Genomic DNA, 25229 nt, shown 5'->3' with positions numbered 1-25229 from the left:
GTGAATACTTATGTAAACATGATTAATTAGTTGTTGTTTTTTTTAATAAATTTGCACCAAAAAAAACTTTTTTCACATTGTCATTATGGGGTATTGTGTGTAGAATTTTGAGGAAAAAATATTTCATCTATTTTGGAATAAGGCTGTAACATAAAATCTGGAAAAAGCGCAGCGCTGTGAATACTTTCCGAATGCATGGTAGATACTATGAACGTGCATTCTAAGTTTAAGAAAAGACACTGATTGGTTGTAGGTAATTATGCGCTAATGAACATGTGATTATGAATACGATATTCAATTTATGCAAACAAACACACCCTAAATTCTACACACTGTAGCTTTCAACTAAAAAAAAATACAAATTTCTTTTTTTTTTTTAACTTGTTAAAAAAAATCTTTGTTTTGTAACACATTCTTCATGATGATGTCACAGTCAGTGCCAGCTGTAATATTCAGTAACAGTACATTCTGACAAATAATGACCAGGAAGACTGTACATGCAATTACCTACCCAAACCTGATCATGTATACAAAAACAAAGGATGAACATACATCAACAGTATCAATAACCAAAACAAAAAAGCAAGATCTCTCAACATGAAAAACCTCTTACCGTAAGCTATATATTTGCTATATATATATAGAGAGAGAGAGAGAGAGAGAGAGAGAGGGGTTGTAGGTCACTTTGGTAATACCTTGTTCCAAAGCAAAGCTGCTTCAGTCATGTAGCTTTTGGCCATTCAGTATTTTTACTTCTTGCAGCAAAGGCAGCTGGAGTAGTCTTGAAGGCAAGTTTCACATGGCTTCGTTGTTTGAAGAAAAAGCACTCCTGGATCTTGTGAGAGGCCTTAAGACTCTATGAGGAGGCTGGAATGAAGGAAAGACGGTGATAAAAGCACACAGATGGAGATTAGCCAGCTAGCTGCCACTAGTACGTTATTTACAGTGCAGTGTAACGTAGCGGTGCATTGCCATGCCAAACAAACATACTAGATCCTGTATTTTTTTAACCCGTCGCCAAAAACAGCAAGTTCAGGAATTGCTTGACTTTGTGCTAATGTGTCTGTGCAGTTAATGTCTGAAATCTTGATAGATTTTGTTTGTCAAGATCAAATGGGGTACACAAGGTCACGTTTGATGGGTGTGTTTCAATGGATTGTGATGAAATGTGCTAATATAGATTATACCTTGACGAAGATCAAGATGAAACTTGGTACACAAGATTACTAACGCACTAAGTTTGTTGTTAGGTGCATTTCAATTCTATGTGTTGCCACCAGGAGGCAGAAGGTCTCCTTGTGTACATCATAAAACCAGAAAGACCTAAAGTAAAGATAAAACTTGTATACCTTGCTAAGATCTTGCAGCCTTGCATAAGTTTGTTTGGGGATATTTCAGTTGTGATTGTGGCCACAAGGGGGCTGAATCTCTGTAATGTAGTGAACGTGATCATGCCAAAAAGGCTCATGGGTCATGATGATGCTTGCTGAGACCTTGCAGCCTTGCACAAGGTCAACATTGGATGTGTTTCAATTCAAACTGTGGCCACCAGGGGATTCAGTCTCAGTTACCTAGTTAGTGAGGCCCTTCGGCATCTCCCTTGTTTTCGCTTGTCACCACAGCAGATCTACGGTGGAGCTGCATGTTGATTGGGCACAGGTTTTACGCTGGATACCCTTCCTGACGCAACTCCATATTGGAGGATGGACAGGGGTACGTTTGAATCTGGAACCTTCCACAATATAAACACGTACACTTAATTGCTTGGCCACCACCCTTGCATCAATCTGTGTAACCTAGTGTACATGATAATACTTCAAGGAGTTTAACTATCATGATTACAACAACATGCAGTATATGGATAAAACTTGCTAATGTAGATTATTCCTTGCAGAACTTTGAGGTTGAGTGTGTCTTATTCTGGTTTTGGCCACCAGGGGGCTAAATTTAACCCAGTGTATGTGGTAAAGCTCCAAGACTTTATAGGTGATGATGAAACTTGCTGATGTAAAATGGTAAGTCTAGAGTAAACAAACAACAACAACAAAAAAAACTATAGCACTTTTTCATCTGAAGCAGATGCACTAAGTACACTCAACAAAAATATAAACGCAACACTTTTGGTTTTGCTCCCATTTTGTATGAGATGAACGCAAAGATCTAAAACTTTTTCCACATACACAATATCACCATTTCCCTCAAATATTGTTCACAAACCAGTCGAAATCTGTGATAGTGAGCACTTCTCCTTTGCTGAGATAATCCATCCCACCTCACAGGTGTGCCATATCAAGATGCTGATTAGACACCATGATTAGTGCACAGGTGTGCCTTAGACTGCCCACAATAAAAGGCCACTCTGAAAGATGCAGTTTTGTTTTACTGGGGGGGGGGGGGGGGGGGATACCAGTCAGTATCTGGTGTGACCACCATTTGCCTCATGCAGTGCAACACATCTCCTTCGCATCATCCGTGAAAAGAACACCTCTCCAACGTGCCAAACGCCAGCGAATGTGAGCATTTGCCCACTCAAGTCGGTTCCGACGACGAACTGGAGTCAGGTCGAGACCCCGATGAGGACGACGAGCATGCAGATGAGCTTCCCTGAGACGGTTTCTGACAGTTTGTGCAGAAATTCTTTGGTTATGCAAACCGATTGTTTCAGCAGCTGTCCGAGTGGCTGGTCTCAGACGATCTTGGAGGTGAACATGCTGGATGTGGAGGTCCTGGGCTGGTGTAGTTACACGTGGTCTGCGGTTGTGAGGCTGGTTGGATGTACTGCCAAATTCTCTGAAACGCCTTTGGAGACGGCTTATGGTAAAGAAATGAACATTCAGTACACGAGCAACAGCTCTGGTTGACATTCCTGCTGTCAGCATGCCAATTGCACGCTCCTTCAAAGCTTGCGACATCTGTGGCATTGTGCTGTGTGATAAAACTGCACCTTTCAGAGTGGCCTTTTATTGTGGGCAGTCTAAGGCACACCTGTGCACTAATCATGGTGTCTAATCAGCATCTTGATATGGCACACCTGTGAGGTGGGATGGATTATCGCAGCAAAGGAGAAGTGCTCACTATCACAGATTTAGACTGGTTTGTGAACAATATTTGAGGGAAATGGTGATATTGTATATGTGGAAAAAGTTTTAGATCTTTGACTTCATCTCATACAAAATGGGAGCAAAACCAAAAGTGTTGCGTTTATATTTTTGTTCAGTGTACTTTACAGTGATGCCTCACATTCACACACATCAATGTTGGTGTGTTGCCATGCAACGTGCTGAACTGCACATCAAGATTAATTTGGGGATTAAGGTTCTTAATCCCTAAAATCCCAAAAGGACCCTTAGTGATTCTGCAGCCTGATGGGATTTGAACTGCAGATCCTCAAGTCACAAGCCCACCGCTTTAACCACGAGACCATCACCTCCCCCAGCTACTGTAGATCATAATGTGCAGTTTTGCACAAGTTTGAGGAGAAGACTGGTGACACAGGTTAGGATTATTAGAAGTATTGGCTTTAATATAGTAAGTTCATATCAGTCACAAAATCAACATTTGCAATGACATCACACGGTCCACACCAGCATCATGTTATTTTCCACGAAATAATCCCAAAACATGTTGCAGGGTCATCAGTGCACAAAACCTACCGGCACACTATCCACAGCTGCAGAAGCACTGGACTGTGATGATTCATGTAGCCACACAGAAGTAAAAAAAAAAAAAAAAAGGGGGGGGGGTGAATCAGTGAGTTAATCATCAGTCTTATGGGGCAGTTAGAATCAGGCAGAGCTGAGCAGCCATGTTTAATGGACAGTACCTCAGGAGCCTTCCTCTTAACCAGCTTGACCTGAGGGGAGTGTGATGCTGTCTGCACCTCCTTCTCCACCCTCTCAGGTTGCTCTGGAGCTGGAGGACTGGGAGGTGGAGTAGGCGTGGAGACGGGTTTGGGGATTACGTAGGGTGTAACAGGCTCGGGCTCAGTCTCAGTCTCAGAAGTTGAAATAGTCTGGGACACCGAGTCCTTGGAGTACCAGCTGTCCAACACCTCATATTCATTCATGTCAAAATCGTGTCCTGTACCGTGGAGAAAGGTCGGTGGGAAAACTAACTCTGGACACAAATTCTATGTATTTACCATTAGATTGAAGGGGAAATACTTTTTGTGATGCACTAGATTAAAGGCACCTTATTGATTTTTCTGTCTGACCATCAGGGAATTGAACCCCACAAATAAGAAAACATTTTTCTTGCTGCAAAATAATACTAACATACGTGTGTCTGTTTGGGTCCATTTCGTAAATCCTGCAAAGATGCAATAAAGCTGGCATGTTTTTTGTTCTTAATTTAACAGATTATGCTGCAAGACAATAAATAAACAAATTAAAAATAAATGAATCCTGACTTATGGCTGGACAACAGGGTCAAGTAAAGATTTTTTTAGTGGAACAGTTTTGCTGACCTGTTACTGAGAGGGGTCATTTATCTGATTTGTCAGATCTAAAAATTAAAGTTGGTTTACACAGCGGCAATACTGGATATTAGTGCGGCTTTTCGATGACGTAGTGAAAGGAATTATGGGTAATCAACTGGTGGAATGACGCCGACCCCTCAGCATTCTTAACCTCACCTTGTCGTGCTACAAAGGGAAAGAAGATGATTGGCCAATTTACTGCTGCTCAGTCATCTGACTGGCTTGAACTTGAATAAATACCTTTTTTTTAAATACATCATCTTCTGAGAAAAAAATGCTGAAAACTGCTTGTCTACTGGGCTTCTCTTACAATGTACATTCTGGTACTGTATGTCGCGGCCCACAGCGATGACATGGAACTAAAGAGGAGGGCAGTTGCGATTGCGTGTAGCGTTGCTGTAGTCTACCCAGGCCTCGAGTTGGGTTGTTCTGAGTTCTGCAGTCTGAGAGGCAAGACAGGTTTAACTTGGCGAGGACCCAAAACACACATTTGCCAGCGCTGGTCAAATAAAACTTCAAGGTACTGTCAACAATGACAACGTGCACGCTTGTCCTCTTCATTTACAACTCTGTGTCGGATCAACATCACCCAAGGTTGAGCTTTTTGGGGCTCAGCGTCTTACCCAAGCCTACTTTGGGGCAATCAAATCTACAGACCTTATGATGAATTGAAATCCAGCTTTGCCATCTGAGCTCCAGTCAACTCTCAGATTGAAATCTCAGTGTTACACATTTCAGATTCCAGCCAAAATTTTTATTTTGTTTCTATTCCAGCCTGGACCCAATGTCTTCACCAAGCATCCTTGAAATTGGTTTATTAGTTTTTCTGTAATCTAGTATAAAATTCTTCTCATTAGGTCTTTTCATCTGGATCCAGCCCCAACATTATTACAATTTTTGTGAAAAATGATCCAGTGGTTTTTGAGCCCTCATGATAAATACACTCACTGGCCACTTTATTAGATACACATGTTCAATTGTTTAACACAAATAGCTAATCATATGGCAGCAACTCAATGCATTTAGGGGTGATTCTTTAACTACGGGCACTATTGGCCTTGTAAATGTAATTTCCACTACACCATTGCCTTACAATATAAAGCGCCTTGGGGCAACTGTTTGTTGTGATTTGGCGCTATATACATGTGCTCTGATGTCACTGTTTATCTCCATAGAAACTACCCAAACAATCTTTCATACAAACTGTTTAAAGGGAAATTACAGTGTTGTGGTGGAAATTACGGCAATAGTGTGGGACAACTACATTTTGTTTAAAAAAATCACAACAGTTGTATGACATTGAATACTGTTTTGATTATTTTACTGATATTTTATTCAGAGATATTTTAAAACATTAGAAAAAACGTTTCTTTACCATTCATTTTTATCATTGAAGATCAAAAGTCTGGGTGTGGGACAAGCACAAAACGGCAATATTTGCATATAATGATGCTGAAAAAAGGTGAAAAAGTCATCATAGACTACTAGAACAAATTTCTTAACACACTTTCATTGTAAAGATAACTATAAAAGTGTGAAATTTCCCCTTTTTTCTGTTTTTCATACAATATGATCAAAGGACATAATAAGTGCCCGTAGTCTAAGAATCACCCTTAGGCATCTAGGCAACTTGCTGAAGTTCAAACTGGGGAAAAAAAGGGGCTTTAGGGGACAAAAGTGGCATGGTTGTTGGCATTTCAGTATTTCAGAAACTGATGATCTACTGGGATTTTCATGCACAACCATCTCTAGAATTTCCAGAGAACATTCCGAAAAAGAGAAGATATCCAGTGAGCGGCAGTTGTGTGGACAAAAATGCCTTGTTGATGTCAGAGGAGAATGGAGAGACTGCGTGATGCTATCATGCCAATATCGACTAACTTCTCTGAAAAATGTTTCCAACACTTTGTTGAATGGCATGAAGAATTAAGGCAGTTCTGAAGGCAAAAGGGGGTCCAACCAGATATTAACAAAGTGTACGTAATAAAGTGGCCGGTGAGTGTAGAAGCATTGGAAGTATTAAGGTCAGCTGTGTCTAACATGTCGTACATATTGATAAACATAACAAAAAAAATCCTATTATCTGTGCTCAATGCTCATAGTTATACTGTGAAAACAATATTTTATAACACAATAATGCAAGATTTCTGCCAATCCAAATGCGGATCTCCTCCAAAATTCAGTGGAGTCTTCCATGGTTTAATATCTATCTGTCATGCAAATTTGGTGAGAATCCGTAAAGTAGTTTTGACGTAATCCTTCAAAGCCTATATAAAGTGAAATCTTGAGCCAGAATCCAGATCCGGATCACCTCCAAAATTGAACAGATTTTTCCATAGCCTACCTTCTATTTGTGGTGAGAATTTTGTCAAAATCCGTGCAGTAGTTTTGACGTAATCCTGCTAACAGACAGACAGATAAATAAATAAATGCTGATTTTTTTTTTTTTTTATTAGATCCTTGGCGGTCGTAATAATAAAATCAACTGACAGTTGTTTCTGTATGATATAAAACTTTGGGAAAACACCTCAAACTACATGTCTTTTTGCACAGACAGAGCCCGAGGTCTGAGTTGGTCCAAACAGGAAAATGGGACTGAGGTCATGGGTTCAGGAAGTCAAGCATATGGAACAATTTTATCTGGCTTGAACAGGAACACAAAATTCCACATAATACAATCCAAACTATCAGAGTTTGTTTGACTGTAATAATCAATATGTTCAGTGATCCACCACTAAAAGAGAATTTTATGTACGAATTTTCAATCCCACACTAACTTTAATATGATCTTGTGCTTAGGATGTACCTGAGTAAAGTTTGAATATGACTCAAGAACTTGGTCTTTAATGTAGTAAGTGGAGATCTGGCAGTATAATCGCCTCACCTTTACTGGAGCTTTCAGACTTGCTGCGTGTCATCGTTCTGGCCTGGTGCTGCGCCGCCACAGGCTGCCTGGTACCAGAGCCGGCCTCAGCAGGATCCGACTGGAAGGAGGACAGATCCTGCATGCTGAAACTCCTCAGTCGATCTGACAACACTCCTTGACCCTAGAATGTCAAACACCAGCTTTTCAAAGCACTAAAAAAGAGAATTGTTGGATCAACTTTTCCAAATTATATTAAAGCTGCTGTGTGTAGGATTTAGTGCCATCTAGTGTTGAAGTTGCAGACTGCATACTTTGGTGTGATCATTTATCAGCACAGAATTTTAAAATGTTATACATGTTATATATGTAATGTAGCTATGTCAGCCGGAACCACAAAATAATTAATTATGATAATTTGTTACAGTTAGCGTCACTCATTTAAACAACCATGTGTTGCAGGTCCAGTTAACATGATTAGGTTAAAGCTACACTGTGTAGGATTTAGTGTCATCTAGTGCTGAAGTGAAGAAGATGCGCCTATTCTGACCAATTTAAACAGTTTATTTTGGTTTTCACTTTTTTTAGTGTGTCCCAGTTGCACAAAGACGTGCAGTTTTTAATAATACTATTATTTTAGTGGGGGGGGGAATGCAAGGATTATCCTAAGCACTGCTCAGAAAGCCTTCTTTACCATCTGAATGAAAAACAATAGGATTTACACCATTAGCTGAGTCACAGCATACAGTACGCGTATGTCAGAAGTTAGTAAATGTCAGAGTCGGGGAGTACCTTTGTTGCAGCCATGACAGCGGCTGAGGCAGCAACATTCAGCCCTTTTCTCCCAAAGTGCATCAGTGTGTCATAGCTTTTGTCTTTTGCTTGGCAGATATAGGTATCAATGTCCTAAAACAAGTATAAAAAACACATTCTTTTTCTTAAAATGTTAGAAACTAGTTATCAATGTCCTACAACAGTTGTTAAAAAAAAAAAAACCACTAGCATTCTTTTTCTCAAAATGTTAACAACTACAGTTACCAATGCCCTACAACAATGATTAAAAAACCACTAACATTCTTTTTCTCAAAATGTTAACAACTGTAGTTATCAATGCCCTACAACAATTGTTAAAAAAACACAACATTCTTTTTTCTCAAAATGTTAACAACTACAATCATCAATGCCCTACAACAATTATTTAAAAAAACCATTAACATTCTTTTTCTCAAAATGTTATAAACTACAGTTAGCAATGCCCTACAACAATTGTTAAAAACCACAACATTATTTTTCTCAAAATGTTATAGACTACAATTATCAATTCCCTATACAACAATTGTTAAAAAACACTAACATTCTTTTCCTCAATATGTTATAAACTACAGTTATCAATGCCCTACAACAATTGTTTAAAAAACACAACATTCTTTTTCTCAGAATGTTAACAACTACAATTGTCAGTGCTCTACAACAATTATTTAAAAAAACCCATTAACATTCTTTTTCTCAAAATGTTATGAACTACAGTTAGCAGTGCCCTACAACAATTGTTAAAAAACACAACATTCTTTTTCTCAAAATGTTATAAACTACAATTATCAATGCCCTATACAATAACTATTAAAAAAAACACTAACATTCTTTTTCTCAGTATGTTATAAACTAAAGTTATCTATGCCCTACAACAATTATTTAAAAAAACCATTAACATTCTTTTTCTCAAAATGTTATAAACTACAAATATCAATGCCCTACGGTTTTTTAAACACTAACATTCTTTTTCTCAAAATGTTAAAAAGTAGATTTATAAATGTCCTACGACAATTGTTAAAAAAATTACCAATGGGGCCTTTGGTCTTTCAGCTTTAAACTTTGATCCTGATTTATTTGACCCTGATACTATACTGCCTTTGCTCTCTAGTCCTTGATGTTTTGATCCTATAGTCAGGAATTTTTGATGTCTCCTCCTGATTCCTTTGATAGGAAGTTCAGCAATCATGATCAAAGCTCAATGATCACAACCAAAAACCAGAAATCAGTATTCAAAGCTCAGTTATCACAATCAAGGGTAGGTCATTAATCTGGATCAAAGTTCAATGATCACAACCAAAGACCAGCTATCAGGATTAAAGCTCAGTTATCACAACCAAAGACCAGCAATCACTGTCAAAGCTCACTGATCATAATCAAAGGTAGGCCAGCAATCAGGATCAAATTCCACTGGTCACAATCAAAGGGTAGGTCAGCAATCAGGATCAAAGTCCACTGATTACAATCAAAGGTATGTCAGCAATCAGGATAAAAGTTCATTGATCACAATCAGTCATCAGCTATCTGGATCAAAGCTCTATGATCACAACCAAAAACTAGCTATCAGGATTAAAGCTCAGTAATCATAACCAAAGACCAGCAACCAGCATCAAAGTTCATTGATCACAATCAAAGGTAGGTCAGCCAACAGGATCAAAGCTTAATGATCACAATTAAAGTTCAGCAATCAGGATCAAAGTTCAGTGATTACAATCAAAGATAGGTCAGCAATCAGGATCAAACCCTTGTGATCACAATCAAAGGTAGGTCAGCAATCAGAATCAAAGCTCAGTGATCACAATTAAAGGTGGGACAGCATTCAGGATCAAAGCTCAGTGACCACAATCAACAGTCGTTTAGAATTTTCTGCTGACAGACTGCAATTAGGATCTAAAATCAGTGATCAGGATCAAATACAATAAACATAATCAAATATGTTACTGGGATCACAAATCAGGATGAAAACAATCAAAGGTAAGCAATCAGAATCATAGAAATGAAAATGTGAACAGAGGCCATGTAAACAATGTTGGCTGTTGGTGGAGGTATGCTGTCTTTCACTACTCTTCTAGTTACCTTGCAAACCAGCGGGAATGCACGGTATTACTCATGTTTGTGCACAAAATAACTCACAAATGAGTGAACAGACTTTTGCCAAATTTGGTAGGAATGTTCTTTGGGTGAATGTTTCCAGATGATTAACTATTGGAGTGGATCGGGTCAAAGGTCAGAAAAAAATTAAATCACATTTCCTAGGATATTTCTGCAACTACTGACATTCGACAATGTAACGCTTACAATGATCAACAGATCATGTGAGGGACTTAATGGCATGTCCCAAAATATTACACAGTACATTATTCTGTGGGCACAGGCTATGCATGCATCACCCTTCTAAAGCCTTTTATTAAAGTTCTATGACTTATTTCCATCACGTGTTTTCTGACTCAGACATAAAGAAAAAAAAAAAAGCCAAAGGTGACGGCACTGTGACATTTCTTCTTTTTCTTTTTTCTCTTAAGCAAAACCTTCTGAACAATGAGCATAAAGACACTTCTGTTCTTCAGACAGCTGCAGAGCTGAAATTCTATTTGGCACAAAACCGCAAAAGCTCATTTACAGCCAGATCTCAATAATTTAAGATAAACTGTTCTTTGAGCAGCATCAGATAGCGTGAATAAGCAAGGCAGAGGTTTCACCTTTTCTTTTGAGGAAAGTGTGGGATGAACAAACTTCCTGTAGAGCACGCTGGAGCCTTTAGTGTAAGGGGACAGTAACCACACCACAAAGGCTATCTTCAGTTCATAATAGAAAGGAAGCCTGCAAGGAAGACAACGAACAGAGGCCACAGAATATGTTATATGATACAAAACCATTAATAAGGCTTTTTAAAATTCACTTTGTTGGTCACTTACCAACAAAGAAACATATCTGTAAATACTTCTATCGTGGTGAAAATGGCAAATATTATCCAGTACATCATCCATTTTACCTAAAGTGCAATAGGACAGTAACGTATAATTTACAGGTGACATCTTGCAGAATCACATTCTTCTAAACTTACATATTAATATACTCACATATTCTTTCACATCTTTTGACTTCACAGCTTTATAAGAAGAGTATGCAGGATATAATGTACCAAACACTAGTCTGCAAGGAACAAAACACAGAGCACAGCAAATGTACATATAAACAGAAAAAGGTAATTAAAAATGTGTAAAATAATGAATAAAATGTACTAGTCATGGCTGGCGTGATATCACAGTGGAACAACACTTAATTAAATTTTTAGATTGATTTTCTGCATTGTATTTTGTTTTAGCCAATCTCTGTTAATGTTAGAATGGCCTAAGCAGTGGGTCACTCCCTTTAATTTGGTCTGCTTGAGGTTTCTTCCTCATAAAAAAAAAAAAAACACCAGAGGGAGTATTTCCCTGCAACTTGCTCAAGGGGTTGGGGCCTTGAGGCAGCTTTGTTGTGATTTGACACTATATAAATAAACTGAATTTATTATTTATTTACTATGTATGTCCAAAAAAAACCTAAATAAATAGATAAATGATGCAATACTGTTACAACATTGGGAAAACTTAATAACCCAAGGCTCCACAGATTTGTTTTTAGTTTACTCAACTTAAAAACATTAGTTAGATGTTATGTTTTTGAGTGCACTCAAAAAGTCTGTACAGCTGGATTCAATGTCCAAACTGTGAGTAAAGTCAGTCTGTTACATATCTTAGAAAATGTTTGCAACAGTAAGGGTGATTCTTTGTCAGTCATTTTGGAAATAAAAGGGAAAAAAAGACAATTGAAATACATTTGAACACAGTGACGTCAGCACCTGCAGCTCAGCTGACACAAACTGTTACAAACCTGCTTCTACTGCTTCTTTGTGCAACATGGCTACATTTTTAAAAAAGATGTTCTGCTCATTTAAGTTGATTTAGCTCAAATGAATTTATTTCTCAGAGAAAAAAAAAATCCATTAAGTTGACAAATTAAAATAAAAATTAATTAATTAATTAAAATGACCCTACTTAGGTAATCTGTTATGGAAACATCCAGGAGTCAGTCAGGGGTAAATCCTGCAAATTTCTGATTTCCAGACAACACATTCCACAACGTGAATCCAAATAAGTCAAAAATTCTGTGTCCTTGAATAAGACACTAAACTCAAAACACAGAAATGGTAAAATGGTAAATGGACTGCATTTATATATTGCTTTTCCATCTGCATCAGACCCTCAAAGCACGTTACAGACTAATGCCTCATATTCACCCCCATGTGAGGGTGCTGCCATAAAAAATACTCACTACAAAAGAAGCCCTGAACCTGTTACAGAACAGCACATTTCATGTTGGATCTGCAATTCTGCTTCAAGTATCGTTTGAATATTCAGTTTTGTATATACAAACTGAATATTCAAAAGATAACTGTAAACCTGAAAACTGTAAACCTGAATGCACAAATTAATCAAACAGATTAAGTTGTATAAACTCAAAGTTAAAAAAAAAATCTACTTACTTAAATATTTCAAGTTACACAAACTTGAAATATTTAAGTAAGTAGAATGTTTTGTGCATACAGTGACACAAACAATTTAAGTGATGTAAAAAAACAAACAAACATGGTGACAATGCGTAAGGCATTATACTTTGTTTTGTCACTATAAATTTTAGAGTAGATAAAAATTGCTTGCATACAGTAAACTTGTCCTTTTGGCTTCTCCCTTTTTGGTCAGGATCACAGTCACCACAGCATGTTGATTTGGGACGTTTTACTCTGAATGCCAACTCCACATTATATGTTGAATGGGCAAAGAGGGTTTTGAACTGAGAACCTTCTGCTTTGAAAGTAAGTGCTCTGACCACTTGGTTACAGTAAATTATTGTTTTTTTGTTCTTTGTTTGGTTAAAGGGCAGCATGGTGGATGAGTGGTTAGCACTGTTGCCTCACAGCAAGAAGGTCATGGGATCGATTCCCACCTGGGGCCTTGCTGTGTGGATTTTGCATGTTCTCACCATGTTTGCGTGGGTTCCCTCTAGGGGTCCGGCTTCCTCCCACATCCAAAGACATGCAGGTTAGGTGGACTGGAAACTTTAAATAGACAGAATCTGTTTGTTTGTCTGTATGTGGCACTGTGACAGGCGTCCTGTCCAGGGTGTACCCCACCTCACGCCCTATGAGTGCTGGTATAGGCTCAAGCCTCCCATGACCCTTAATTGGAGTAAGCAGTTGAAGATGAGTGAGTGTTTAAAGGGGATGCTGTAAACCTGTTTGGTTAACAAGTTGTCATGAATATTATTTGTTAATTTGGATGAACCTTCTTTTGAAAGGAGCCAGTCGAGGCAGTTTGGGCAGCTGGTGAGGATGCCCCCTGGTTGTCTCCCTAGGGAGGTCTTCCAGGCATGTCTAACCAGGAGGACGCCCCCGGGGAAGACTCAGGACACTGGAGAGATTATATTCCTCAACTGGCTTGGGAACACCTTGGGATCTCCCGGGAAGAGTTACAGGACTTGGCAGAGGATAGGGAAATGTGGGATGAGCTGCTTGCTCTGCTGCCACTAGGACAGACCAGATAAGTGGTTAAAAATGAATGAATGGATGAACCTAATTCAATGGAGTGTTCCCAGTTGAAGCACTTTTAAGTTGGTCCAACAATTCTGTCTTTTTTCAGTGCAAAATGCTGATCTTCATAATATGCACGAGGTAAAATCATCTTATCTGTTTTGCTATTCTTGCATGTTTCTATTCGTGTGCACACCTGTGCTGCTAAGTGTGTCGAAGTGTAAAAGCCGGGCAACAGCTGAGAGTGCAACCTGATCAGATTACTGACCCACATCATGTTGCACCTCACTGGGACTTCAGACCAGCACAACCACATGCGCCTGTAAGGACGGGCAAGAAACGGATCTGCGCCAAACCGGGACTCAATCCAGCCTACATATCACCAGGACTGATCCAGACATGTGTCTTATAGTCCAGAAGATTTATGTCGCTCAGTATTTTGAGGTTCGGGCCTGCTGTCTGCGCCCTGACGCTGACTCACGCTTTGCAGCTTTGAAAAATAAAAAAATCATCACCAAAATGTGATCAAGCTGTATTAAAATTCACGTCAATAAAGATGATATTAATGTGTGCGCATGTTGTAGGATATGAACGCGGATATTCCTGGATTGTAACCGGAGACGGTTGACCCATCCCTTTTGTTTTGTTGAATATACCACTCCTGTATCACCACTGAGGGACATTTATCTTTTTTTTTCTTTTTTTTTTGCTCATCTGACTGAGGCCTGTTTCACATTATCACCTTATAGACGACACGGCAGTTAATTTGGCCAATCAGCTCTTTGTCTGGGATAAAAACGCACTTGATGAAATGATGAAAAACAAGTCCAGTCTGTGCGCTTTGGCTCTCTCTCTCTTCTCCCAAAACACCAAAAGTCACACTGTTTTCCAGTCAAAATCAGACAGATCGATCACCTTCCCTCGCGCACCGATCATAATAAATGTGATAAATGGTGGATTTTAACGCGCGCTGCTCCCACACGCGCGTAAAAAAAAAAATCCGCAAACAACCTGAAGCTCCGGTTTTGCCGTCCTCCTATATGTGACATCGGGGTTGTAATTCCAATATGACTTACACAACGAGCCTAGAGATGATCCAGGAGACCATTGCGCTGGAAAGGCGACAGGACGCGCGGTCTGCAGGGAGGAGTTTCCTCCAGATGACAGGCGCGTCGAAGCGGCAGCGTGCGGACGCACGGGAGCGGCGACGGCGGCGTGATGCGCGAAAAACAGACAGCAGACGGAAACCCTCAGTGGCCACAGATGGCGCTGTCGCAGGAGGACTTTGGTCTCCACCGAGAGCACAGACAGGATTAAGGATCATGACTACCTCCGCCATGATGTGGTGATCCGGATCCCGATGCTAACGTGTTAGCATGTCTATGGCATTTTCAATGTTAAATGCTAGCATTAAGCAGTTGCAGCTGTCATCACGTTCGGGTGAATTTGTTTTCAAATTGTAATATTTCTTAAATTTATTTTTGTTGAAATTTTGTGGAGTGGTTGGAAATGACAAGAGGAACAAGTGATTAAATTTTAGTGGTGATCCGGATCACGATCCGGATCCCGATGCTAACGCGTTAGCATGTCTATGGCATTTTCAATGTTAAAAGTTAGCATTAAGCAGTTGCAGCTGTCATCACGTTCGGGTGCATTTGTTTTCAAATTTTAATATTTCTTAAATTTATTTTTGTTTATATATTAGTAATCTAATGATTACCCCCGCCAAGGAGGTTATGTTTTCGGTCGCGTTTGTTTGTCTGTCTGTCAGCAGGATAACTCAAAACGTTTTGAACGGATTTTGATTAAATTTTGTGGAGTGGTTGGAAATGACAAGAGGAACAAGTGATTAAATTTTAGTGGTGATCCGGATCACAATCCGGATCCCGATGCTAAAGCGTTAGCATGTCTATGGCATTTTCTATGTTAAAAGTTAGCATTAAGCAGTTGCAGCTGTCATCATGTTCGGGTGCATTTGTTTTCAAATTGTAATATTTCTTAAATTTATTTTTGTTTATATATTAATAATCTAATGATTATTATATACAATTTTAGAGAAAGAGACAAAAAGAAATAGATCACTGTGCCAAGGAGGGAATCTCTTTAGGGTCAGTGACCCTATGGCCTTGTTTAGAGAAGTGTTTAATAAATGTTAAAAAATTCATATATTTGCAGTTTAGTTGAATAATAAATTTAATTTTGGCTCTTATTTGTTTTTGTCTATAAGCACGTGCAATATCAATATCAGTGCTCAGATGACAGTAGCTTCTGGGAAAGGTGCAAGTTGCAGTAAACTGTGATGCCAAGTGCTAAGGCCACGTGCTAGCCAGTCACAGCAGATGAAACTTTTTTTTACTACTGAGCAAACATCGTTAGACTTTTTTAGGTTCAATGATTCCACGGCATGTAGATGTTATGGCGTCAGTGACCCCATGGCCTTGGCGGAGGTTTGCACTCTCTGAGTGCCTCTAGTTCAAAAATGTATTAGTGTGATAAAAAAGTAGTGCACAATAGTACACATCATGCGTGAATAGAAATCTAAAAATTATCCAGAAGCATTAAATTGTCAGCAATAATAATAAAAAATGTCAGAAATATAAAAATGGTCCTAATTAAAATTTAAATGAAACAGCTGGTGAGAGAATCACATGACTTGACAAGTTATTACATATATGTATTGACCTGTTTAAAAAAACTATGTAAAAACCCACATTATGCATAAATAGAAGTATAAAACTGTCCAGAAATATATATGTAAAAAAATGATCAAGAAAGTTTTATTTAAAAAAGAAAACACAAAATTTCAGCTAGTTTGCCAGGTGGCACATCTGAGATGCAAGCCTAGATTTGTACAGCTTTGTTGAAATTTCGTCCCCGCTCCAATATGAAGCTGTGAGCGATGCTGCAAAATTCAAAAACTTACACTATGCAGTTTCTTCAGTCACAGCCAGTCTGTAACTTCTTCAGTCATCTGGGTGTCTTTCCTCACTTGTCTCCTTCTTGCACTCAGTTTTTGAGAACTGTCACCTCCACACAGATTTACCAGAGTACCACTGTTCGTTTTTCTTCATAAGTGATGTAAAGTCCAAGACATAATCAAAGTCTTGCAAATGTTCATGCATTCATCCAACTTGTCTGAAGACGACTAGATGTAAAGTGATGGTTTACATGTGTTGTACTAAAGGGGGCCCTTACTTATTCACACCATCATTTTGGCTTTTATATTTTTCTTTTAATTCATGATGTAGAGATTACTTTTTACTGAGAGTTTAAAGAGCACCATTTTAGAAATTTGAACACAAAAAGCCTGAATTTTTGTTTTGTTTTTTGATGTCCTAAAATTTTTTTCAAATATGTAAACGCTCAACGGGTTCACAGACTTTTTCATAGCACTGTATGTCCTGGACATTTTTAAACATCTGGTTCCCAAACATGAGAAAACCTCTCAGCTTGTTTGCTTTTCAGAGCCAGGGGACAGAGACGAGGTTTTGTTACAGTTCAACAAAAGCTGCGGAGGGAGGGAAGGTAGAAACCTAATCCTTGAGTTCATTTTGAAACCAAGGAACAGCTTCGAAACAAGGAGGGACACAAAATGCATCAGCTTAGACCAAACATTGACAGCTGGAATAAGGCCTTCATTTTGGAAAGCACCACTTTTATTTTAAAAGTTGTTTTTCCTTAGGTTTCCTCCCTTCACATAGAAAAGTGTTCATACAATATACTTCCACAATACATTAGCTCAGGATCAATCAACGTTCCGTGGAAAGAAAAGTCCATCCTGATGCAAAGACAAACATTTAAGGAAGTGGATGAATAAAACAAATACACTCAGGCCAGTGTGCATGCATGTTTCTGATAAATGTATTTCACACATAAGACCACAATATAACATAGACACGTTTGCTGTACAGTAGTTTAAGTACAAAATAAAAAAAACTGGTGATGCTTTCAAAAAAAATTAGTGCATTGGATTAGAACTACAGTTGGATTTGTGATTTGTTGTCAACACTTAATACATGTGTGGGCTGGTTTCCAACACTAGCTCAAATAAAAATCACTCATTAACAACAAAAACAGACAAGTAAACTCAACCATGAGTCCATAATTTATTTTATGGTGAAGCACTGTAGGCACAGCAGGCTTTTTGTAATTACATTATATACACACACAACTCGCTCAAATCCCATGTATGACTTTGGAAAACAAACATTTACCCAGGGTTACCTCAGATACCAAAAGAGAGATGAAAAAACAACCTCAAAATGTCCTGTAAAACTCTTTTAAAGGACACTACTGTCATAGCAAAGTTGTTCTCAAATGATTATGTGAATTACTTATAACATGAAGCAGCAAACGCTGTAAAGAAACCCTGCACCAGAACTGGCTGAGAGAACTGACAGAACATTGGCAGTTCTCCTTAGCTCCTCAGAGCTTGCAATCTTGTCTGCATTTCTTCAATGTCCTCCTCGGACTCTTCCCCTGAAGCTGCAGCGGCTCCAGCAGGTTCCATTTCAGGCAAAGCGTCTGTGACTTTGCTCGGCGCTTTGCCAAGGGCACCTAATGAAGAAAAGGCAACCATTACATGGACTAGACACTCAATGCTAACATGTAGAACTTGCTGTCTGGTACATAAGTATTTGGACAGTGATGTTTTATATATGTAGATAAAAAAGTAATTTGTACACCACCACAGTGGATTCCAAATAAAGCAATCAAGATGAGCTTACAGTGGAGAACTTCAGCTTTACATCAAGTATATATACAGATGAGGACACAACCCAGCATTTCTAAACATCCTAGTTCTATTTTGGAAGCTTCTATTATTTTACTTTGCAGACAGAAACAAAATTATTTCTCAAAAACCAAACCTTACCAGGGTCAAAATTATTAGCCCCCTTAAGAACTGACCTTTTTTCTTGAACCATAGCACAAACCAATACTGTGCAATGATGCGCTTTAACTTTGTAATGCTCAAAGCTTGTAAAATCAAGTTAAAACTGAGGGTTATCTTCCAATATACAGTAGTGTTCAGAATAATAGTAGTGCTATGTGACTAAAAAGATTAATCCAGGTTTTGAGTATATTTCTTATTGTTACATGGGAAACAAGGTACTAGTAGATTCAGTAGATTCTCACAAATCCAACAAGACCAAGCATTCATGATATGCACACTCTTAAGGCTATGAAACTGGGCTATTAGTAAAAAAAAAAAAAAAAGTAGAAAAGGGGGTGTTCACAATAATAGTAGTGTGGCATTCAGTCAGTGAGTTCGTCAATTTTGTGGAACAAACAGGTGTGAATCAGGTGTCCCCTATTTAAGGACGAAGCCAGCACCTGTTGAACATGCTTTTCTCTTTGAAAGCCTGAGGAAAATGGGACGTTCAAGACACTGTTCAGAAGAACAGCGTAGTTTGATTAAAAAGTTGATTGGAGAGGGGAAAACTTATACGCAGGTGCAAAAAATTACAGGCTGTTCATCTACAATGATCTCCAATGCTTTGAAATAGACAAAAAAAAAAAAAAAAAAAAAAACAGACGCGTGGAAGAAAACGGAAAACAACCATCAAAATGAATAGAAGAATAACCAGAATGGCAAAGGCTCACCCACTGATCAGCTCCAGGATGATCAAAGACAGTCTGGAGTTACCTGTAAGTGCTGTGACAGTTAGAAGATGCCTGTGTGAAGCTAATTTATTTGCAAGAATCCCCCGCAAAGTCCCTCTGTTAAATAAAAGACATGTGCAGAAGATGTTACAATTTGCCAAAGAACACATCGACTGGCCTAAAGAGAAATGGAGGAATATTTTGTGGACTGATGAGAGTAAAACTGTTCTTTTTGGGTCCAAGTGCTGCAGACAGTTTGTGAGACGACCCCCAAACTCTGAATTCAAGCCACAGTTCACAGTGAAGACAGTGAAGCATGGTGGTGCAAGCATCATGATATGGGCATGTTTCTCCTACTATGGTGTTGGGCCTATATATCGCATACTAGGTATCATGGATCAGTTTGAATATGTCAAAATACTTGAAGAGGTCATGTTGCCTTATGCTGAAGAGGACATGCCCTTGAAATGGGTGTTTCAACAAGACAATGACCCCAAGCACACTAGTAAACCAGCAAAATCTTGGTTTCAAATCAACAAAATTAATACCTCGAAGATGTGAAGAAATCATGAAAAACTGTGGTTATACAACTAAATACTAGTTTAGTGATTCACAGGATTGCTAAAAAAGCAGTTTGACCATAATAGTTTTGAGTTTGTAGCATCAACAGCAGATGCTACTATTATTGTGAACACCCCCTTTTCTACTTTTTTTTTACTAATAGCCCAATTTTATAGCCTTAAGAGTGTGCATATCATGAATGCTTGGTCTTGTTGGATTTGTGAGAATCTACTGAATCTACTGGTACCTTGTTTCTCATGTAACAATAAGAAATATACTCAAAACCTGGATTAATCTTTTTAGTCACATAGCACTACTATTATTCTGAACACTACTGTATAGCCTTTGCTTATGTTTGTATAACATAACATTGTGTAGAGATGTTATTTTTTTCCCCCTTGCCCTCCAAATCCTGATCTATGAAAATATTGAGAGCAACACATTTTAAATACTTTTGGATCATGTAATATTTTATAATACAACATATGCAACAAAATTCCCATAATATTCATGTTTTCCTCTTATCTGTGTGTTGCTTTGTTAGCAGGATTACTTAATAAAAAAAAAAAAATCAAATAAATCTTAGTGAACAGGTCAGACCAATCTTGCAATAGACTCACTAACTTGGTGAATGTAAAGTTTTAGAAACTTTGTAAAAATGACAGGTGTGCCCTGGAATGGGTACATCAACATAGTATGGATCAAGGGGTGGAACTGGTAAACGTCAACTTAATTTCTTTTTTCCCAAGATTTTGAAGACAGTGTAGCCACGAAAAAACTAAAAAAAAAACAAAAAAAAAACTGTGAAAAGCTTGGGTGTGACCTGGAATTAAAAGCAAAAAGTCTTGGAATGGATCCTTAACGAGGGATAGAACCAGGAATTCCAAAATGTTTTTCGCTCATGAAAATGAGCACCTTTCTAGTTTAAGATATTTTCCAAATTTCCAAACAGATCATTTGGAGCGGAATGCATGCATCCTTATTGTGTTTTCTGTAGTATTTTGTCTTCCCTCTGACACAGACAGAATGCCAGAGGAACACGATCAAAGGATTTGGAATAAATCAAAAATTGCAAAGCTGATATCCTTCATTTTAAAACAAACAAAAAAAACCCTTACCCAGCTAAGACAAACTGTGCATTACCTGCAGAAATCTGTAATATTATGACAGAAATTAGAGAAAACTCTTCACCTGCAGTGATCTCAAAAAGGATTTTATCAACCTCTTCCTCTGCTGCCTCCTCCATGTCTCCATCTTCCATACTTTCAAATGTGTCTTCCATCATTTCCTCAATAATTCCCGCCTGAAATACAAACACAAACAACATATAGATAAATAAATAATGGGGGGAAAAAATCCCTCTATGCACAACAACTACATTTTTAAGTGTACACTGTACAGCAAATAATAGACTGATATCTGTGGCTAATGGAATAATTATCAGCAGTGGGTCAGTCCTTATATTAATACATGTTCAATGTTGCTGACCTTCATCATTTCCTTTGACAGCTCTCTCATAGTGGCTTGGATTTCTGGGACTTTGACGAGGCTCTGCATTGATTTCATGACGTCTGTACTCTTCTGTAGGGTCCCAGCTATTTGCACAACAGCTACAAACACACGTAGTTCCTTTACTAACACAGTGGTTTATACTCGAAAAAAGCTTTAAAAAAAAAACAGAAAAATGACAGGAGCAATTCACTCCCCAGCTGCTGTAGTCACACACTCACAAAGTTGATTCTTCATGCTGAGTATCACAGAGTTCATTTGGGCTTTGGAAGAATAAAGTTTTGAGACAGTTCGTTTTGAATTAATCAGCTCCTTTGCCAGAACAATACAAACGTCTTTCTGGCCCTTTTTGGCAGCAGTTTTGATAGATCGCTTCACCTTTTCCTCTTCTCTTTGAATATCTGAAATAACATTTCATAGCATTACATTGTTGTTATTAATGTGTAATAAGTTATATCAAACACTATAAAAAATTAATCTTAATGAGTCACTGCACAAATACAGAATTAATGGAATTACCATTTATTTTACATTCCAGTGAAACAATGGGTGTAGATAGATGGGATGGGATTTTATTCAGGCTGCCAGCATAAATCGGAGGGCCAATGAGGTAATGTTTTCACTTGCATTTGTCTGTTTGTTAGCAGGATAACTCAAAAAGTAATGAACAGATTTCAGTAAAATTTAGTGAGCAGAGAGATAATGTTCCAGGAACTAACTGTTTAAATTTCGAGGTAATCAGCATATTCTGGAACTGAGATCAAGTATCATTTAACACAAAAAGTTGAGAGAATATTGATGAAATTTGGTGAGCAGGTGGGTAATGTCTTTGATTTTATCTTGATCTGAAACATATCTTGGATGCAGAAAATGTTTTAAGCATTCAGGAACATGTGGCATGTGCTCTCTGAGTGCCTTCTAATTGTAGACAGTCTGTGGTTTTCTCCTGCTTGTGGCTGTCTGTTAATAAAATATTTCAAGACCCAATGGATGGATTTCAACCAAATTCTGCATGTGTGTTTCCTTTCAGCCAAAGATGGTCGCATTAACTTTAAAGCATTTAAGGTAAAATGCGAAATATTGGCCCAATGCAAATAGACGGAGAGAAAATATTTTCAAAGGTTTACTCTTGAAATAAAGGTGACACACCCACAGTGACAATCAGACATGAACAGAAAGTCATATACGGATTTTCAAAATATGCCATCTGATTTTACTTTAAGGAAGAAATCAAAGTCATTCAGAGTTTAATTACTTACAGTAGTATAATGATGGTAGAGAGACCAATAGGTGTTGTTACACATGAATGGTAAGTATTATGCTTTTAAGTATATAAGTAATGTCCATCTTACCTCGAATTTGTCTGTCCACACCTCTCATTTCCCTCCTGATTTTTGAGACCACTCCTTAATCTGAAATTATACAATTATTATATAAGAATTACCTAGTGACACATATATTATAGTAATAGCTACAACAGGTAAACAGAACGTGCTGACAGCTGAAACAATCAGTTTTGTTTACACCCGTGACTGACAGCAGACGTTAGCTTAGTAGGTGGTGTTGATTTGATAATAGAAAATAACGCAAGCGTGTGACCTTGCAACCTTTTAAAATGTATTTTTCTGTTGGAGGAATCGAGCAAAGGGGACTGTTTATTTAATGGAAAGCTTGTCTGACGTCAAGTAGCAAGGAGTAGCCAACAACCTTAGCACGGTAATTTTACAGTCACCGCTACAGAAAAAAAAACAGGTTAAGACAATTTTTCCTTTATAGTATCAAACTCACAAGCTCTTTTGGTGGCTTTTCAGGTGTTTTGCCGAACAATCCCATCGTTACTTTTTTGTTAAAATGCCGAGCTGATGTAGCCTAGCTGGTTAGCTCAACTTCTTCTTCCGGATGTGTCGTGATCTGTTTCGAAACGTGTGTCGAGGCATCGAAGCGTATACAGTAACGAAGCAGATCTGGTTTGAAAAACCACCTCACAAAACTCAAAAGGTGAGATATTTTTTTACTTTGAGTTGCGCAATTGATTTAGAATTTCCAATTTTCACAATTTTGCAAATATATTTACTTGATATATGTGATATTGTTAAGAATCTATTTTCTATCTACCTTTAATATTATGGTTGCAGTTAATGTTAAACATCAAAGTCAAAGCTAAATGATACAAACACACAATCTTTTGAAGAAATTTACAATATTAAAGAGCGTTAACCAGTATTTTATATCACTTAGATCTAGGCGTATCAGCACAAATTTTGTGATCATAAATAATATTTTTGAATTCTTGACACGATCATTTTAATATATAGACCTCACTGAATATTTAAACGTAATTCACTTTCATTTTCATCCAATTCTTCCATTTTACAAAAGCAGCATGACAACACTGACAAATGTGTTATTAAACAATCATTCAAATATTTTATTTTTATTCCTAACCATTTTATGTGTTTATTACACATGTATCAAAAGCAGAGTATCAGGACTAAAAATGTTTCATGTCCTTGAAATACCACGTAGTTGCCAGCGGATGGCACAAAAGTCAACCATATTCAAATGCTCAGAGTTTGTGAACCGTTTAAGAAAAATGGTTATTAACAAGATCAGAAAGGTTGCTGTCTTTCATAGTGTCGAGGGTTTTATGCACGTTTTAAATGTGAATGTAAAAGTTTTAATAGCACTGCAAAAATATGTTTTTTTCCGATGAAGCCCCGCCTCCTCAGTAACAGCACAAAGTTTTATGCAGATGCTCTTCCTAGTGCAGCAGATAACTGAAACCAGTACTTCACATGGTGATACAAGCATCAGATTTGGCATGAATCAATCAATCAATCAATCAAATTTTTTTATATAGCGCCAAATCACAACAAACAGTTGCCCCAAGGCGCTTTATATTGTAAGGCAAGGCCATACAATAATTATGTAAAACCCCAACGGTCAAAACGACCCCTTGAGCAAGGACTTGGCTACAGTGGGAAGGAAACAACTCCCTTTTAACAGGAAGAAACCTCCAGCAGAACCAGGCTCAGGGAGGGGCAGTCTTCTGCTGGGACTGGTTGGGGCTGAGGGAGAGAACCAGGAAAAAGACATGCTGTGGAGGGGAGCAGAGATCAGTCACTAATGATTAAATGCAGAGTGGTGCATACAGAGCAAAAAGAGAAAGAAACAGTGCATCATGGGAACCCCCCAGCAGTCTACGTCTATAGCAGCATAACTAAGGGATGGTTCAGGGTCACCTGATCCAGCCCTAACTATAAGCTTTAGCAAAAAGGAAAGTTTTAAGCCTAATCTTAAAAGTAGAGAGGGTGTCTGTCTCCCTGATCTGAATTGGGAGCTGGTTCCACAGGAGAGGAGCCTGAAAGCTGAAGGCTCTGCCTCCCATTCTACTCTTACAAACCCTAGGAACTACAAGTAAGCCTGCAGTCTGAGAGCGAAGCGCTCTATTGGGGTGATATGGTACTACGAGGTCCCTAAGATAAGATGGGACCTGATTATTCAAAACCTTATAAGTAAGAAGAAGAATTTTAAATTCTATTCTAGAATTAACAGGAAGCCAATGAAGAGAGGCCAATATGGGTGAGATATGCTCTCTCCTTCTAGTCCCCGTCAGTACTCTAGCTGCAGCATTTTGAATTAACTGAAGGCTTTTTAGGGAACTTTTAGGACAACCTGATAATAATGAATTACAATAGTCCAGCCTAGAGGAAATAAATGCATGAATTAGTTTTTCAGCATCACTCTGAGACAAGACCTTTCTGATTTTAGAGATATTGCGTAAATGCAAAAAAGCAGTCCTACATATTTGTTTAATATGCGCTTTGAATGAC

General features: G+C 38.1%; 2 protein-coding genes across 3 annotated transcripts; both read right to left on the bottom strand.

The window, feature by feature from the left end:
- Window positions 1-506: 506 nt before the first annotated feature.
- Window positions 507-14954, bottom strand: reep1 (receptor accessory protein 1). Of its 2 annotated transcripts, XM_034159560.1 has the most exons (9): window positions 14799-14954; window positions 11231-11303; window positions 11066-11142; window positions 10850-10970; window positions 8133-8246; window positions 7362-7524; window positions 3824-4080; window positions 3654-3686; window positions 507-867 (listed from the first exon to the last, which is right to left on the bottom strand). In XM_034159560.1, exons 1-9 carry the CDS (start codon window positions 14828-14830, stop codon window positions 796-798), a joined length of 942 nt encoding a protein of 313 aa, XP_034015451.1. In that variant the 5' UTR covers window positions 14831-14954; the 3' UTR covers window positions 507-795. The 2 variants fall into 2 exon arrangements, with proteins under 2 accessions (XP_034015451.1, XP_034015450.1); XM_034159559.1 differs by having other exon boundaries at window positions 3654-4080.
- Window positions 14955-17349: 2395 nt separating this feature from the next.
- chmp3 (charged multivesicular body protein 3) lies at window positions 17350-23305 on the bottom strand. Its single transcript, XM_034159590.1, is given in 7 exon segments — window positions 17350-18279; window positions 21079-21190; window positions 21376-21497; window positions 21618-21797; window positions 22749-22793; window positions 22796-22808; window positions 23185-23305. Coding segments are annotated over 7 exon segments (657 nt in total). The 5' UTR covers window positions 23230-23305; the 3' UTR covers window positions 17350-18139.
- Window positions 23306-25229: the final 1924 nt, after the last annotated feature.

This window comes from Thalassophryne amazonica, chromosome 19, assembly GCF_902500255.1.
Source record: "Thalassophryne amazonica chromosome 19, fThaAma1.1, whole genome shotgun sequence".
Classification (NCBI taxonomy): Eukaryota; Metazoa; Chordata; class Actinopteri; order Batrachoidiformes; family Batrachoididae; genus Thalassophryne; species Thalassophryne amazonica.
Note: the sequence above shows the minus strand (reverse complement) of the source record. Positions and strands in the feature narration are given on the sequence as shown.